Below are 18,207 nucleotides of genomic sequence, written 5' to 3'. Positions count from 1 at the left end.
ATTTAACATTTTTATAAACCGAAATTCATGTAGCAACGTTACATATCACTTCGGTTTACATTAGAACATTAACAAGCATGTAAGAATGTGATTACATAGAACAGGGAAATAAACTTGGATCAAGGAACTGGGGAATAAAGTACAACGAATAAAATAAAGTAATGAGAATCTTTTGTGGAGCTAAAACTGAACCTGTCTAAATATCTAGGTGCTTATTGTATTAAATAGAGTCACGGTACATGGAGCACATATTTGCATAGATTGACTGTAGTGCTGGAAAGCTAAACTTATATAAAATCTGATAGATAGCTTGTATGATAGTAAGGTGAGGTGGAGATTATTGGCATAGATTAAAAGCTTGTTTGAATAGCCAAGTTTTGAGTCTCTTTTTAAAGGTGATTGGGCATGGTTCTTGCCGGAATTCTGGAGGTAGAGAGTTCCATTGCGCGGGGCCCGCTGTGGATAGAGTTCGTTTGTTTAATGAGGTTTTGATGGGTGGGGCGAGGAGAGTATCTCTATAAACTGCTCTCACCGGTCTGGAGGGTAAATGTGGTCAAAAAGGGATAATGAGTTCCAGTGGAAACAGCTTGTGTATAGATTTGTGTATGATTGTTAGTACTTTGTAAGAGATTCTAAACTTAATTGGGAGCCAGTGTAGGTTTCTCAAGATGGGGGTAATATGATTTCTTTTGTTAGTCTTAGTCAGAATCCTGGCTGAAGCATTTTGAAGCATTTGTAAAGGTTTTATGGTGTTAGCTGGGAGGCAGAGTAGAAGGGAATTACAATAATCAATTTTAGAAAAAATGATTGCTTGGAGAACTGACCGGTAATCTTGGAAATGGAGGAGTGGTCTCCGCCGTTTCAGGACTTGCAATTCATAGAAGCCATCCTTAGTGGTATTATTAATAGATCTCTTTAGGTTTAATTGATTGTCCATGACTACTCAGATTTCTAACTTGAGAAGAAAAGGATGATTGACTAGTAGGGAGTATGTTGGACATTGCATAGTTACAACCTGTGAGACGAGGAGAATTTCAGTTTTATTGGAATTAAGGATTAAGTTAAGGTTCCTAAGCAGGTTGTTGATGGCTTGAAGGCAGTTGTTCCAGAATTCTAGTGCTTTTTGTAGAGATTCCGTAACCGGGATGAATATTTGCACATCGTCTGCGCAGATGTAGTGGGTTAATTTTAGTTTGGAGAGGAGCTGGCAAAGCGGTAATAGATAAATGTTGAAGAGGGTGGGGGATAAGGATGAGCCTTGAGGGACTCCCAGAGAGGAGCAGACTGGGTGTGATTCGTTATTGTTGACTCTGACTTTGTAAAATCTGTTATGTAGAAATGATTTGAACCAGCTGAGAGCAGTGCCTTTGATGCCGATGTCAGATAGCCGATCCAGAAGTGTTGAGCGGTTCACCGTGTCGAATGCGGCTGATAGGTCGAGGAGAATGAGAAGACCGGGTTGTTTTTTTATCAAGATTCAAAAGTATTGTGTCTGTTAGAGAGATTAAGAGAGCTTCTGTATTTCGGGCTTTTTGGAAGCCGAACTGAGAGGGGGCTAGTATTTTGTTATCGTCTAAGTACTCTGACAGTTGCTTATTAACTATTTTTTCTAAGATTTTTTAAATGAAGGGGAGTTTAGCAATCGGGCGATAGTTGGCAGGGTCGTCTGGAGACAGGTTGGGTTTTTTCAAAAGTGGTTTTAGAATTGCGAGTTTCAAAGGGTCGGGAACTGAGCCTTGCATTAGTGAGCAGTTAATGATGTCGGCAATTGGTTTGGCGACTGTTTTTGAAATGGCTATGAGTAAGTTGGCGGGGATCGCATCTGTGGGGTGCGATGCAGGTTTGAGCTTCTTTAGGACTGATTGAATCTCTATGGAGGAAGTCAGCTCGAAAGTTTCCAGCTTTGTGTTCTGTTGAATAAGTGAAGAGTAAGCTGGTGGGGGAAGGGGAACGTTATTGGCATTTAAAGGTCTGATCAGATCGGTGATTTTTTTCTTGAAATATGTGGCTAACTCTGAGGCTTTGCTGGCCGCTTGATCGTCCGGGATGGTCATGGGGGAAGATTTGGTGAGAGACGAGACGAGGGAGAATAAAGCTTTGGGATCGAAGATGAAGTGGTGGATTTTCTGTGAGAAAAAGTCCCTCTTTTTTTGGAGGAAGGATATCCAGTAGCGGTGCATGAGGGATTTGTAAGCTCCCAGGTTTGCTGGGGAAGGATTTTTTCACCATGCATGTTCAAATCTTCTAAGTTCTTGTTTCAGGGTTTTAAGTTGAGGGGTGTACCAGGGTTTCCTGTTGTTCAAATTGGAGTGGAGGGCTTTAGTGGTTAAAGGGCACGTGAGGTCTGCTACGTTCTTAGTTATTTTAATCCACGAGGATGTGATTGAATTAGCATCCGTGAGGTCTAGTTTGTCTAATGCAGTGGATAGTTGTGGGCTAAGGGTTTCTGGGTTGCATAACTTCCTGAATTGGACTGTGGTTTTTTGTAATGGTAGGAGGATGGGTTGGATGTGCTTGAGAGTTGTAGAGATCAACCTGTGGTCCGACCAGGGGACTGGGGAGCAAGTCGTAGATGAGGCAGTGGTCAGGTTTTCATTTATGAAAATTAAATCCAGTGTGTGTCCCGCTTTGTGCATCGGATCTTTAATAATTTGTTTGAAACCCATATACTGAAGTGTGGTGAGAAAGGTTTCACAGCTGGAGGATTGAGGGGTTTTATCCACGTGGAGGTTGAAATCTCCCATTATTATAGCAGGGGTATCTGTGTTGATGTGTTTGGCTAAGAGTTCAATTAACGGAGACTGGTCTGATTCTAGGCTACCAGGAGGGGCATAGGTAAGGCAGATTTGAAGGTGTTTAGATTTGAAAATTGCGAATTCGAGAGAGGTAGAGTTGTCTTAAAAACTTCTAAAGGAGATAATATTTATAGAAGTGTAATATACAGGCAACCATCGTATGGGGAAACCATCAAAAGGATACCACTTCAATAGATTAGAGTGTGCCAAATGAAGAAACAACTAGAAATAGACCCTCAGGAGGTACCTCATGCAGCCTATGAGCCAAACAACCTTCATATGTTACAGTCTATCTGTGGGAATTGGGGGCAGAGAAGAGGGCAGTGACCAGTGGCAGGATGTGGGCAGACACCCCCGAAGAGAAGCTGCAACATGGCACCAATGGAGACAGGAATGGAGAGCATGCACTCTCACTTTCTCTACCAATGCCTAGCCTCCTCTGCACCCTTGCTGTTTGCTTCTACTTTAGAAAGGATGTGCGTAAAGCTCAGGTAGATGGAGGACAGAGGGTGCATGTTGTACAGCCTGAGAAGGAGTGAGAGGAAAGTGGGAGACTGGGAAAGTAATGAAAGGCAGAGATAAAGTTACAAAGATAAAGGTGTGTTTAGCAGTAAAAGATCTGCAGAAATACTCAAAGCACATTTCAAGTGTGTGAAGGTAATACAAGATATTTAATGGAACATGAAAAATTCCAAATGTTCATAAACAGCAGGCTTGTAAACAAATAATTAAATCAAAGCTCAGATTTAACCCATGACATGTCCCTCCAACACAGTCCATGTTTTATGGGAGGCTGTGTTGGGAGAGACAGAAATGACTAAGGAGTCTTTAAGGCAAAATAATCTTTAAGATGGGTTGACACTACATGGAAACTGTTTACTGTCAGCTAGTCCTGGGGGAATTCTGTGCTACTGCGGAGCACAGAATTTGCGCGGAATTACCCCCCTGTGCAAAATTGCCAAATTCTGTGCAGAAAATGGCAGAGGAGACCCTGGCATGCTGTGAATGGAGCGCGCAAAGATGAAAGCCTCGGTGCCCCATTCACGGCAAAGAAGAATGCCCCCATGTGCCGTGAACAGAGTGTGCTCCGCTCGCAGCAAAGATGATGGGTCCTGGTGAGAGTGAATGTGTGTGTATGAAAGGAGAGGGAGAGGGGTGTGAGAAAGGGAGGGGAGGGGGTGTAGGAGAGTGGAGGGTGAGAGAGCAGGGAGAGGAGAGGGGAAGGGAGGGTGAGAGAGCAGGAAGGTCAGAGCAGCAGGGGAGGGGGGATGCTTGAGTATGAGTGCCAGAGAGAGGGAGCTTATATGAAGAGATTGTGAAGGAATGTGTGTGTGTGTGTGTGTGTGTGTGTGAGATTGGGAGCTGGTGTGTATGAAAAAAGATTGTGTGTATGTGAGGGTGCTAGTCTGTGTGAAGGGGTGCGTGAGAGAGAGACATAGGTAGCCTGCGTGAGGGTGTATGTGTGAGCGAGAGAAAGGGAGCTTGTGTGGGTGTGTATGCAAGAGCGAGGGACCCTGTATGAGGGGATGTGTGTGTGTGCGAGAGAGTGAGGGAGCCTGTATTAGGGTGTGTGTACTAGAGAGAGGGAGCATGTGTGTGAAAGGGGGAGGGACAGAGGGAGCCTGTGTGAAGGGCAGTACTGAGAACGTGGTTAAACTCTGAGACTGGCGATAGAGTGGAAGGGGTTGAACCTACAGGTGGAGGGGAAGATACTGGCAGGTGGAGGAGTTGGGGCCTGAGAGGGCAAAGTGGCCAGGGACGGAGGGAGGGCAAGTGGAGGAGACACTCTTACAGTGAATTTCTAGGGAAATTCTGCTCAAAATATTTAAAATTCTGCATCTCTAAGTAATAACTTTTTTCTGTATTAATTTAAACTGTAATTACTTAAAGACTGTCATGTAAATTGTGTTATTTTGACCAAAATAAAGTTTGCAGAATACTGCAGAATTTTAAGTTTTTGTGCGCAGAATTCCCCCAGGAGAACTGTCAGCCCATCTTTAAGATTGCTTTTTCTGTTGTTCCTGACGCAGTCTCCCGTGAAACACAGACCGTGTTGGGGAACATGTCGAGGATTAAAACCGGACTTTGCGTTTATATGCCTGTTCTGAACATTTGGAATTTTTGTCTTCAGACACTTGAAATCTACTTTGAAATTTTTTACAGATCTTTTACTGCTGAGCGACACACCTTTACCTTTGTACTGCATATTTATGTATGGTTTGTTCCCTCATCATTTATCTCTAACTGGGTAAAGAGATGATACGAGAACAGAAAGGTTGCAAGGCTAAAAATGGGTAAGTGGAGGAGATGGTTGAGAAGTAGTGTGAGATGGAAAGGAGGAGATGGTAGATAGGGAGGAAGTAAGAGTGGGAGGTAAGCAGCTGGTAGGTGGGCAGAAAATGGCGAGGAGACTGAGGATAGAGAAAAAAATGAAGTTGTGAGAAAGCAGTACATAGAGGAATAAGAAACAGAGGTTGTAGCAAAGGATTAAGAGAAGAGCAGGAGGGTGCAAAATGATACAAACTGTGTAGAATTGGAAGACAAATTGAATTCCTCCCCGAGAACTGAGCTATTGACTATGGGTGTATAATTGAAAAATTTTTGTTGATTTTGTTTTCATTTAGAATTTTTTTTTTAATTCCTTTCATTTTTTTTCTTAGTCATTAAATATTAGTTTTCATTTAATGGAAATTTAAAAATATTAATGCACTAAATACAGAAAAATTAATGAATGCACATCCTTAACTTACATCATCAACTGACATGCATGTAAAAGAAAACCTTCCTTGAGGAAAATATTTGCATGCTTCTTGAATTTAAAATAGTGTTCAATTCTATTTGGCACTCTGATCTTAACCTCAAACTACTACACAGGAATAATGGTGATGATTCTCAGTAACCAAAATAAATATATGTGATAATGTAGGACATAAGAGCGCAAATTGACAAATTAAAGAGTAACAAATCACCAGGACTGGATGGAATCCACCCCTGAGTCCGAAAAGAACCCAAACATGAAATTGCAAATTTATTGCTAGTAATTTATAATTTATCATTTAAAACATCTAAAATACCCAAGGACTGGAGGATGGCCAACATAATGCTGATTTTTAAAAAGGGTTCAGGGGTGATCAGGCAGATTGTAGACTGGTGAGCCTGGCATTGCTGCTAGACAAAATGGTAGAAACTATTCTTAAAAACAAAATCAGTAGCTATACAGACATAGCTTAAAGGAGAAGAGTCAAGATGGTTTTCACAAAGGGAAATCTTGCCTTGCCAATCACTTAGATATAAGTAGATAAAGGTGAGTTGATATACTATATTTGGACTTTCAGAAGGCATTTAACAGTTTCCCATAAGAAACTCAAGAAATTAAAAATTCATGAGATAGGAGGCAGTGTCCTATTATGGATTTGTAACGGATTAAAGAAATGAGGAACAAATTACATGACTAAATGGTCTACTTTCCAAATGGAGAAAGGTCATTAGTGGAGTACCACAAGGAGTGGGGTACTGGGACCTGTGCTTTAACATTCATAAATGATCTGGAAAAGGGAGCAACAAGTGAGGAGATTAAATTTGCAGATGACACAAAAGTATTCAAAGTTGTTAAAACAGCAGCAATTGTGAGGTACTGTAGAGGGACCTTGTGAGACTAGGATAGTGGGCAACTGAATGGCAGATGAAATTTAACGGAAAAGTGCAAAATGGGAAAAAATGTTGCCAACTACAGGTACATAATGCTGGATTCTGTATTGGGAGTCACCAAGGAAAAAGGTGGTGACTCCCTACTGCAACAGCAGTCAAAGCGGACTGTTAGAAATGATCCAAAAAGAAATGCACATTAAAACAAAAAATATCATATTGTCTCTCTGTATCAAGCCATGGCGCAACCCACTCCTTGAGTATTGTGTGCTGTTCTGGTCACCCCATCTTCAAAAAGACAAAGCAAAACTAGAAAAGATTCAGAGAAGGGTGACAAAAGCGATAAAGGGGATGGAACAGCTCTTCTGTGACGACAGGTTATGCAGGCTAGGAATCTTTAACTTGGAAGAGAGATGGCTGAGAGGGGAACATGTCAGAAGTTTATAAACATATGTCGGGTGGAACAGGTAAACAAGGAAAGGTTATTTACCCTTTCAAAAACAGTAAAATAAAGACACTCTATGAAACTAACAATCAGTGGATATAAAACAAATCGTAGAAAGTACTTTCACACTCCGCGCACAATCAAGCTGTAGAATCTGTTGCCAGAGGATGTGGCTAAGGCAACTAGCATAGTGGGGTTTAAAAAAGGTTTGAACAGGTTCCTGGAGGAAGGTCTATAACACGATTAGCCAGGAACAATAAAAACAGATAGTGCTATCCCTGGGCATGAGTAATATGAAATACATCTACTTTATGGGATCTGACAGGAGATTGTAACCAATACTAGTCAACTGGGGAGGTTACAGTACAACTGCATACTTCTCCCAGCTGCCTTGGTGGTCACCACAACCCACCTCAGACCTGAGTTGATCCCACTCCGCATTCCTCGAGCAGCTGGACAGGTACTGGGGAGGTTGCAGGTCTCTATTTCCTATGCCTTCCCCACATTTTCTCTTCCTGATGCTAATCCTCCCCAATCTTAGTCCTTGCTGCAAACCACTACTAACACCAAGTCCATCTTCTTTATCTCACCTGCCATTCTGTCATCTGCATTGTTCACTGCTCTTGAACATCTAAGTTTTCATCCTCTTATGTAAACATCTCTATGCTCAAACAGCATCTCATCCTTGTTGCTTTCATCACACTGCTATGTATTTCCTGCTCCTTCTCCCTCTCTCAGCCAGGAATATCAATCCCAATCCTGGCCCTCCAAGGCAACTTTCATCTCATCAGTGCACATCAAAACTTTACCCCTCCAGTCTTATCACTATCTTCTTTTTACCTCCCTCTTCTTTTCCTTTCTTGTGCTCCCTGTGGAATGCCCACTCTGTTTCCAAGAAGCTTGCTTATATTTATGACTTCTTTCTCTCTCATACTCTTCATCTCCTTGCCCTGACTGAGAACTGGCTTTCCCCTCAGTCGCTGTTCTCTGTCATGGAAGTTATCTCGCACAATAGGCAGCAGTGGCATTGGACTGCTGCTCTCCCTCTCCCGTAGGTTTCAACCTCTTCTTCCACCTCTGTCCCATACTTTCTTTCCTTTGAGGTTCACCCCATCCCAGATCAGCAAAACAAATTAGCAGGGGGAAGCCCTCTTCCAACCGTTATTCCCCTCTCACTCTCCCTGCACTCCAGTTGATCCCCCTCATCCTCCACCCTCTCCAACTGATCTTTTCTCGCAGCCTCAACTCACTTAACCCCCCTCCCATCAAATGACCCATTGCATCTCCTAGCTCCTCCTAACACCCCAGCCTATCCACTCACCCCCCTCCAGTCCTTTTTGCATCCTCCCAGCTAATCCCATCTATCATCTCCTCCCTTCCACCCCCATCCCTCTTCACTCTCATGGACTATCCCCTCTCTCACCTCCCAGCCTCAGCTCCTCCTCTCCAGTCTTTTTATCATGTCCCATCTTTTATCATTGTTCCTCACACCCTCCACACCCAGCCTTCCCTCCCTACCCACACATCCTCTCCAGCTGATCCCCCTTTTGAAACCTCTGCTGGCTAATCCAACCCTCAAACCCTTCCTGCATCTAATCACTCCCTTCAAGCATCATCTCTTTCAAATATCCCCCTGGCCAGGGTCAGCGGCAACATTTTCCTTTGTGTCCCAATCCAACAATCGATAACTGGTGGAAAGAGAAGGCAGGCTGATGACAGGGGCAACATTTTTCTCTTGGGTAGGTTTAGCAGTGGGTGAGGATAGAGGCAGCGGCAACTCTCAGCCTGTGTGTACCTGCCCCTCATGGCTGGCCATGAGCCAGACATTTGCCAAAAAAAGCAGGGTGCACTACTTCCTGTTACCACAAACTCACATAAGATTGGGGCTGCTGCAGGGTTTGTAAGTACATGCTGGCTAATAGGCCTTATATGTTAACTTCAATAACTAATGCTATTGCTGATGCCTGAAAAGCACTGCTGTTTAAGGCACTTATGACTCCAGCTAAGATAAATACCCCATTTGGGGGTCATGACTCTCAGTTTGGGAAACTCTGTAAAAGGGTCACATACATTTGGGAAGGCAAAAAACTAGCAGCACCAAACAGAAAGAGAACCAGGTGTGTGGCATCTTCATAATTTCTAATGCTATTAAGGTAGCCAGTCAGTAAGAGAAAGCAGTTGGGAAGGCTTATAGCATGCTTCATTGCATAAAGAAGGAAGATGGATTTAGTATTACCTGCTTGTGTATTGTCCAATTCTGGCAACTATATTTATAAAAAGACTTTGATAAGGTGGAAGCAGAAGTAGGATCACTTTCAAATATCTTACAGGTTTCAGTAAGGCTCCAACAGATTTTGCATAGATTCAGATGTTCAAAAACAAGAGGTCATATGAGGAGAAAGATAGGGAGGCTCAAAAGGTTACATGAGAAAATATTTCTCCAATGAAAGGGTAGTGGATATCTGGAAGAGGCTTCCAGCAGAAGTGAACAGGAGCCATAACTGTGACAGAATTCAAAACGGCTTGGGATTAACACAAATGGACCTTAGTGACAGGGCTATGGCAGGAAGGAGATGATCAGAGATCAAGTATGGTTTATGGAGGCAAAGTAACTACCTACAAACAAGCAAACTGGATGGACCATGGAGTCTATCTGCTCACATCTCTTATTGCTACCTGAACAAATTTTATAGAGTCAGTTGGTCTGACTACAGATTATAGTTATATTTGGGTGGTTGAGATAGGAGTATACCTGGTATTTTTTCATAGATCGTTTCTATTTGGCAATCTTCTTTTCTAGAGATATCCAAAAAGTTGACTTAGTAGTGTAGTAGTTGCAAGGTGAGGTTTATGGAGAGGCGAAGTTGGTTAATTGCAGAATTAAGTGTTCATCTTCTGTCCGGATTAAAAATGCATCAGTTTAATGTACTGGAAGTTTCTGCAGTTGCTGATTGAGAAAGTCCTCTTAAGTTGACTATAAAGAGGATGGCATAGTGTGGTGTTATTCGTACCCACCCTGTGGCCTCCATAACTTTTAATAAAGGTCTATCTATCGTTGAAAGAAAAAGTTGTGCGTCAAACTGAATTTCAATAGTTTGGTTACAATCGTATCACGAATTTCTGGTAGGCAGCAATGCTGACCTTTGGAGGGATGTTTGTAGAGAGAGCACTAATATCCATGGCCACTGGAATGGAAAGTAATTTGCCTAGTCTGTTGAATTTCCAAAATGGTGTTTTCAATGAAGCTACTGGTGGTGTTATATTATAAGCTATTTTAAAACTGTGTCCACAAATATTTTCTTTTAAGTGAGGCAATAGCAAAGATGACAGGTTAGCAGCAGAATATTAACTACAAACTAATTTAAGCAGTTTCATTCAGTTTTCAGTATTTTTTTTTTCAATTGTTATTCAACTTAAAATAATAAAATGCTACTTACTTGTTGATGGTTCTTCCAAAAGTAACCTGCACCAAGGCAATTAGTGTTTTTCTGACCCATTTAAACACTAAAAATAAATTAAAAAGTCAACTTTTTTATGGTGAACATATAAATATGACATTCTTGTTGCTTCTGCACAATACCAGGATGCTGAATAAATATGACGTATTATTACTAACTCGTTTTATCCTATTAGGTTACAATATCCAGTTAATTAGGGGAAGGGTGGAACTCACAGAGTTATATTAAAGATTAAAAGGTAAATAGTACAACTAGATCTGAAGCACTCAGCAGCCATGCTTGATTCAGGCAAAAGTCCTAGTGAAATTGATGGGATCCCTGGGGATGGGGAGAATAAGAAATAAACCTAAATTATAAAAATGTGTACAAAAGTTAAGATATCAGCAAATTACCCTTCCTGGAAAATATGGTAACAAAATTATGACTTCTTATCTTTTTGGAACCATACATTCTGCGCACACAATCAGAGTCAAATTGTATTTATATTTTCATTTTTGTATCCTAGCATGTCTATAAACAATCAAAGACGATTAGCAAGTGCCCAAGGCTCCTAACACCAGACAGTCTTTCTCCTGCCTCAAACGTGAGTTAACACGTTTGAGGCAGGAGAAAGACTGTCTGGTGTTAGGAGTATAGAACACAACAGCAGATTAAAAACCACAAGGCCATCGAGCCTGCACCCAATAGCCCAGGAACATCACTGCCAATGCAAGTCTAAGTTCCATGCTGGCAGAAGGCGGCAGGGGGAAAATATATGAAATAAGGAGAAAAAAAATCCCGAAATAGCTGCAAATGAATGTTCCTAGCACCAGGATCCCAGCCCTGGTTCCACCAAATTTAGGCCCCAAGGAGCAAGAAGGAACTGCCGAGTCAAATTCAAAACAAATTCTCTGTGCATACCCCTCATTGGTCAAGGCCTGGCCTGCCCCCAGCATCAAGCCTTTTCCCTGTAGCAGAAGGAGGGCAAGCGATTCTCAAAGGGACCCCCCTAAGTCTTACCTCAGATGATCTATGGCACTATTTTGGTAGCCTCACTCTATGCTGTGTCTATCCTTTTGGAGATTCAGCCTCCAGAAGTGTACCCAATACTGAGAAAACCTTTTGATCTACGGCCCTCTTCCATTCATGAGGTTGATTGCAGACCGCCAGGATGGGTTACTTATATATATTTAAGTATCTGTCTATCGACAGATAGAACCACATACACATACTCACATATACTGTATATGAAGAGTATCCACCAGACAGCTACACTGCCAACCAGTGGCTAAGCCCCCGTCTTGTTTCTCTTCAAGTTGCTAAAGGAGTAAGCTCACACAGACACTCAAACACAGAGACAGAAATTAAAGATCCAGACAGGCAGAGACAAAGGCATACCACATCTAGACAGAAAAAACAGACATACCATTCCTTGACAGAAGACAGACAGACCACAGACAGGCACAGATAGAAAGGCAGACACACCATAGCACATCAGATAAACACAGACGCGTACTCCACACCCAGTCAGACCCAGACCCACAGACCACACACCACAATGGTAATAGGGTTGCCGACTTTCCATGGAGCGGCATCAGACACTTGGGAGTGTGGGGGTGTGAGGGAATGGCTGCAGCTGCCTCCCGTTTTCTCCCTTTTAAATCGAGCATTGAATTTTTTTTCCTAAGCAGAATCTTCCTGCCTGTCTTTGGGGCTCAGTTCAACTCTCCTCTTCCTCTGCGACTCCCAGGAGGCCAGCGTGAAGTAGCAACAAGTGTGGCACAGCTGTGGGAGAGGCAGAGGAGGAGGAGAGTCAAACCGAGCCCTAAAAGCAGGCAGGTGATTGGAGCACTGCCAGGCTGACCGGGTTTTACAGTATCTGGTTACCCTTGTAACCGGACACTGTACCACAGGTTCGAAAGCAGGGCAGTCCGGTCGAAAGCAGGGCAATTAGTCACCCTAAATGGTAAGGGCTGGAAAGTTTTTCCTAAAACTTAGGTGCCAGTCAATATTTTATAGGAGCTAAGAAAAACACTGTCCCATCCTGCTCAACTTTATGTTTTTGCTTTTCTACTGTTTTCACTAATTTTCTGTTTTTCTTAGTTTTTATTTACTTAGTTAACATTTTTACATTTTTTGCCATTATTCTCCCTCCCCCCCCCCCCCCCCAATGCCCTCTAGCCTCTCCGCCCATTCCACTCCCTTATCTCATTTTCTTGGGTGGGCAACAGCTGTGATCTCTCTCCCCAGGTAGGGGACCAGGCAGCAACAGGAACCCCTCCCTGGGCTGAGGCCTGAGGGTAGCAGCTCTTCCTGGGTTGTGGAACACCGCAGGGGCTGCTCCCATGCCCAGTTTTATTTATTTATTTATTTATTTTTAATTTTTATATACCGAAGTTCTAGTAGAGACTACAAATCACTCCGGTTTACATAAAACGAAGAACTGCTCAACAGATAGCGGAGCTTTACATGGAACCGTATAACATATGGAACAGTATAACTGGTTGACAATTTAACATAGTGCTAAATAAAGTGATAATATTTTAACTGGTAATAAATAAAGAAATATAATATTTTATATAAGAAGTATAACTATTTAACGTAGCAATAAATATAAATATAGGCAATGCCTAATATATATATGAAATAAAGTGAATTTTTTATTTTTTTTATTTATTTATTTTTTTTTTAAAAGTGAATTTTTGAGCTCACAGATAATAGTCCAGTTGCAGATTCTTAAAAGTAGTACTTTATACAGTGTCCATAGTTAAGGGATGGAAGTCTGTCCATCCCTTAACTATGGACTTTATACAGTGTCCATACTTTATACAGTGTCCTACTTTATACAGTGTCCATAGTTAAGGGATGGAAGAATTTATCACAGAGTAAGTGTTTCCCCACCTGATCTCACAACAGCAGAAGCAGCTCCTCTCCTTGGCCCACTGAAAGGGATGCATGGTTAAGCTGCGGCATGCTTACCATAGTGTCACCATGTTCTGGCAGCTCCCTCCCCTCCTAAGCTTGCAGTTCCTCCACTGCACTAAGACTCAACATAGCCATTCTTTTTTCTTCCCCGATTGGGCAGCCAGCATGAAACACCCCCCAAGCAAGGGGAATCCTCCTTCCAGTTTGCTGACTCCTGATCTAGACAGACTCAATTTCTGCAGAGGTATTATTCCCATAGCTTATACTTCTTCCTACATAACTCTGCATTTCAATGGCTTTCCCCCATTGCTTTGTCACACTGGCCAACTATTATAATCCCAAGATCCCCCTCCTATATGGTGCAAAACAGTACTTTTCCCTAGGGCTGCCAACAATCCATTATAAAAGCACCTCCATTTGGATAAAAAAAAATGCCCATTTTTTTCTGTTCAGAATGGAAACTGTCCAGTATTTTTGAGTTACAAAATTGGCAACTGTACATTGCTCGCCATCATGTACTATTTCTGTGTGATCATGCACCAAAGGTAGCCCTCTGACAGCAAACACTAGTGTCTCAAGCCTAAGACCTGGCTCCTGCAGGCAGAGAGAGAAAGAGAAAAGGCCATGAGTCAAAATCCCTCTTGGTTAAGAGACTAAATTGGGGGGGGGGGGGGGGGGGGGGAATGACAACGACAACGACCTTAAAACTAACATGCCTCTCTAAACTTAGCTAAATATGAATTGGGCTGGGGTTGGCTGCTGCTGTTTTGGTAACTGCAGTGTCCAGTGCTACCCATGGTAGACATTCTTTATTTAGAAGAGCCATGTGTTAGGGAAGCTGGGAAAAGAAAAGGACTTGTGCAGGAAATGGGGAAGCAGCAGCAGATGGGGTTATTTCAAATCCTCGTACAAAAAAAAAAAATAGATCATGTGGACAAAGATGAAAATAAGTGTTAAAATGTTTGATGTTTAGTCTGAAAATAAGATTATAACTTCAGTTTTGTGGTATGAGATATCACAACAAATCTTATGAACCTTATTAAATACAGTTCTCTACATACAATTCCCCATGCAACAAAACAGCAGAACAAGTGCTTCTCTCCTAATCAAAACAAATGTAGGAGGGCATACTGTATAACCCGCAGTCGGACGTGGGATAAATAGGCACTAATCCACCCCCTAATGCAATAGGGGGGATTAGCAGGCACATCCCACGTGGAGTGAATGAGATAGCGCTCATGACATGCAAATGCATGTGAATAAGGCTATTACTCATTCACGCCAAATGCAAAAAGATAAATGCGCGTCTCAGACGCACATTTATCGCTCAGATATTAATGCCTGCCTGGAGCAGGCGTTAATAGCTGAGCGCATTGAAAAGAAGTACAGAAAAGCAGAAAAAACTGCTTTTCTGTACTTCTTTTTTAAAGTTAAAAAAATAAAATAACTCAGCAGACCGCCGAGTTAAGAAAACTGACGCCGGTGAACTTGATGTCTGTTTTCATAACCGGCCGTCTGCCAGTAATGAAAATGGCCACCGATAAACTCTGCCTCCTTGCCTCCTCCCCCCATAGTGAGATCTAGGAGAAACTGCATTACTAGCTTGTTACCCCATATTTTACAATCTGCCACAGAATCAACATTCTTGAAAGCTTAAACACAACTTAATTCAATCTTTTAAACAAAGCTGCAGGGAGCCTGCCTGCCTGCCTTCAGTTTCAGCTCTCTCTCTCACCTCTCCAGGCCCTCCCCCTTTGGGGAGGTGAAGTTGAAATGGGCAAAGAAAACAGTTAAAATGTTTGATCTCTGAAAGCTCCCAGATCTTTGTGAAATGACAGATGATTCTGGTATAATTCCTGGATGGAGTGATGTTCCTAGAGAAGAATTTCATCTTTATACAAAGGTTCTTGCACCTGTATATGTAGCCAATCATACATCAGCTACAAAGACCTGGATGTGTTTTGGAAGTCTGCAACTGCTGGTGTCTCGCAGTTGGCAGAGGGGGGGCATTAATTTCAATTCACAGAAACCCTGATGACTAGAACTTCTCTACTGATGAGTTTCAACTTGGCTTAATTCTACCCTTTTTTGTATCATTTACCATGTGCCCAATAAGGGGCCGATGCAGTAAGATGCACGCTGAAAATAGGCACTCGTATTAACTGCCTGTTTTCATAACGCACACACAGCCACATACCCTGGGCACCCAATGCAATGTTTAAATGAGAGGCAGTGTTAAAAAGGGCATGCTAATGAAGAATTGAGCATCCATAGTGCTCAACAGTTTATTGCAATGGGTGCTCAAATTACACGTGTGTTTTGATCCTGCTGCTTATTTTTTTTTTTTTTGCTATAATTCACTTCAGCAACGCATTAGGCGTCCCTTGCTATGGACTCCCAAATTGTGTGGTGGTAAGAAAAGTTTTTTTTTTTTAATGAAGTGATATACAATTATTTTTCTCCATCAAAAGCAGTAAATTAAAGTGTCAAAATGATATTAAGGGGGAGGACACACTTATCAGAACACAGAGAACCTATTTTTTTTTTTTTTAATGTTTTTCATTAGCCCTTGACTGCAAGCTGACTTTACTCCACCTCAGAGGTTGGAGTTAAATTTGCCGCTTGAAAAGTTTGGGTTGGGCACCCAGCGCTTTACTGCATTGGGGGTATTAGCTAATGTCCTCATTACATTACATGCAATTAACATCTGACGGACACTCTCAGGTTCCCATTTGTTAGGGCGCGCGTTTTGGACGTGCTAAACTCCTTACTGCATCCTGCACTAGTTAATGCATCCAAAATGTGCGTCCATCTGCATGCGCTAGCCTGGGTGCACACTTTATCGCATCGGCCCCATACGTGCACACATCTTTCTGTGTAATTAACAGCATGACAAACTGCTACTACTAAGGCTATTTTCAGCAAACACAAGTTCATATACTAATAAAGATGACAGGACTTTCTCAAGAAAACATAAAAAGTATTGTTGCACTATTTCAAGTCAAAACAATTGACAAAGTTACAAACTTAACTGATGTTTTAATTTGATAAATTATCGATTTTTGTATTTGCTACATTTTTTATTTGTATATAGTTTAAATATTGTTTAAAAACAAATATGAATGGTATTCAATAAAAAAATGAATTTTTTTGCATAATCTGAGGCATTAAACTTTATGCAAAATTATGCAAATTTGCCACATAATTGCTGCAGAATCTTGAAAACACTGCCACGGGAAACCAGGGGCTCTGCTTATAGTCCTTGCTTCAGTAGAATATTTGGTAATATCCCACGTAGGAGGCTCATGAATAAAATGAGAAGCTTGGAAGTGGGTGCCAAAGTCATGGAGGGGATTACAAACTGGTTAACTGGTAATGGTACATGGAACCTACTCTGAAGAGAGAACAGTATTAAGTGGACTGCCACAAGAATCTGTTTTGGGACCGGTTCTGTTCAATATTTTGTGAGTGATACTGCAGAAAGGATAGAAGGTAAAGTTTATTTTTTGTGAAGGATGCTAAGACCTGCAACAGAGTGGACACTTGCCTGAAGAAGTAGAGAGAATGAAAAGTGATTTAAGAAAGATTGAAGAGTGGTTGAGGTTTTGTCAGCTGGGATTCAAAGCCAGGAAGTACAAAGTCATGAATCTGGGGTGCAGTAATCCAAAAGAGCTGTATGTGATATTGGGGTGGGGTGGGGGGGGGGGGGGGGGGGGGGGGGGGAGTGAAAGACTAATGCGCACGGACCAGGAAAGGGACCTTGAGGTGATAGTGTCTGGTGATCTGAAGGCAGCAAAGCAGTGTGACAAGGTGATAGCTAAAGCCAGAAGGATGCTGGGCTGCATAGAGAGATGAACAACACTGGGGAACAATTTTTTAACATAATTCCTGTTGAGTTCGATTTTTCAGCTGTTTTAGACTTAAATAGGCATACTGATTCCAAAACTGCAGTTAGTTTTCTTCTATCATGTCAAATGTTTTCTCTACAGCCTATCCTAGGCCTGGATTTATCAAAATGCACCAAATATCGCATGAGATGGGAAAAGGGGCGTGTTTTATGGTAATAGGCTGTTTATCGCAAAGTGCGCTGTCTTAGCACTTCGCATAGGTATTATCGCAAACTGCGATAACTTAAAACATAAAACTGGGACTCATGAAGCAATTTGTTACAGCTTTGCCAACTGAAGGAGACTGTTTCAAGTATCTCATTTTGACATTTCCTAGCCTGTCGTTTGAAAAGATAAAGGCCGGTGTGTTTGACGGTCCACAGATTCGGCAGCTCATTAATGATGAACATTTCATTGGGACAATGTCAGAACTCCAAAAGAATGCTTGGTTGTCATTCAAAAACCTTGTCAAGAACTTTCTTGGAAATACACGAGCACAGAATTACACCGAAATTGTCCAGAAATTCTTGGAGAGTTTCAAAATGCTTCGTTGCAACATGAGCATCAAGGTGCATTTTTTGCAAAACCATCCTGCTGACTTCCCGAAAAACCTTGCTGCAGTCAGTGATGAGCAAGGTTAATGAGTCCACCAAGATTTGAAGGTCATGGAGGCATGGTATCAGGGTAGATGGGATGTACATATGATGGCTGACTATTGTTGGAGCATCAGGCAAGATTGTCCACAGATTGAACACTGCTGGAAAAGCTAGAAGCGTAAATTTTTACTTTATGTGTTTGGTAGAAGATCTTTACTACTTGTACACAATTTGACTTACAGGAACAATATATAGCCTTTGTATGAATAAAATAACTAAATACAGTATCTTCAGGTAATTTCTTTTATTTCCTTTGTATGTACATTTTGTATGATTTTGGGCAAAGGGAGGGTATCCTGTACCTTAAAAAGTTGACGTGATAGAGAAAAACTGGGGTCATTTTTGGATTCAGATGTCAAAAGTTAGTCAAAAACAAGTGTCAGATATAACTCAATGAAAATTGTGTTCCCCAGTATA

At 41.7% G+C, this 18,207-nt stretch overlaps 1 protein-coding gene across 2 annotated transcripts in view; it reads right to left on the bottom strand.

Annotated features, from left to right (window-relative positions):
- Positions 1 to 18,207, bottom strand: part of SNX25 (sorting nexin 25) — a 421,458-nt gene that overhangs the window by 32,221 nt on the left and 371,030 nt on the right. The window contains exon 16 of one of the 2 annotated variants that reach the window (XM_029586797.1): positions 10,323 to 10,389. The exons of the other annotated variant lie outside the window; for it this stretch is intronic. Coding sequence (XP_029442657.1) covers positions 10,323 to 10,389 — 67 coding nt within the window. The remainder of the gene's footprint in view (positions 1 to 10,322; positions 10,390 to 18,207) is intronic. 2 annotated transcript variants of the gene reach the window in all.

The sequence above is a fragment of the Rhinatrema bivittatum genome, chromosome 1 (assembly GCF_901001135.1).
Source record: "Rhinatrema bivittatum chromosome 1, aRhiBiv1.1, whole genome shotgun sequence".
In the NCBI taxonomy this organism is placed as follows: Eukaryota; Metazoa; Chordata; class Amphibia; order Gymnophiona; family Rhinatrematidae; genus Rhinatrema; species Rhinatrema bivittatum.
This window is presented reverse-complemented; position numbering and strand designations above follow the sequence as displayed.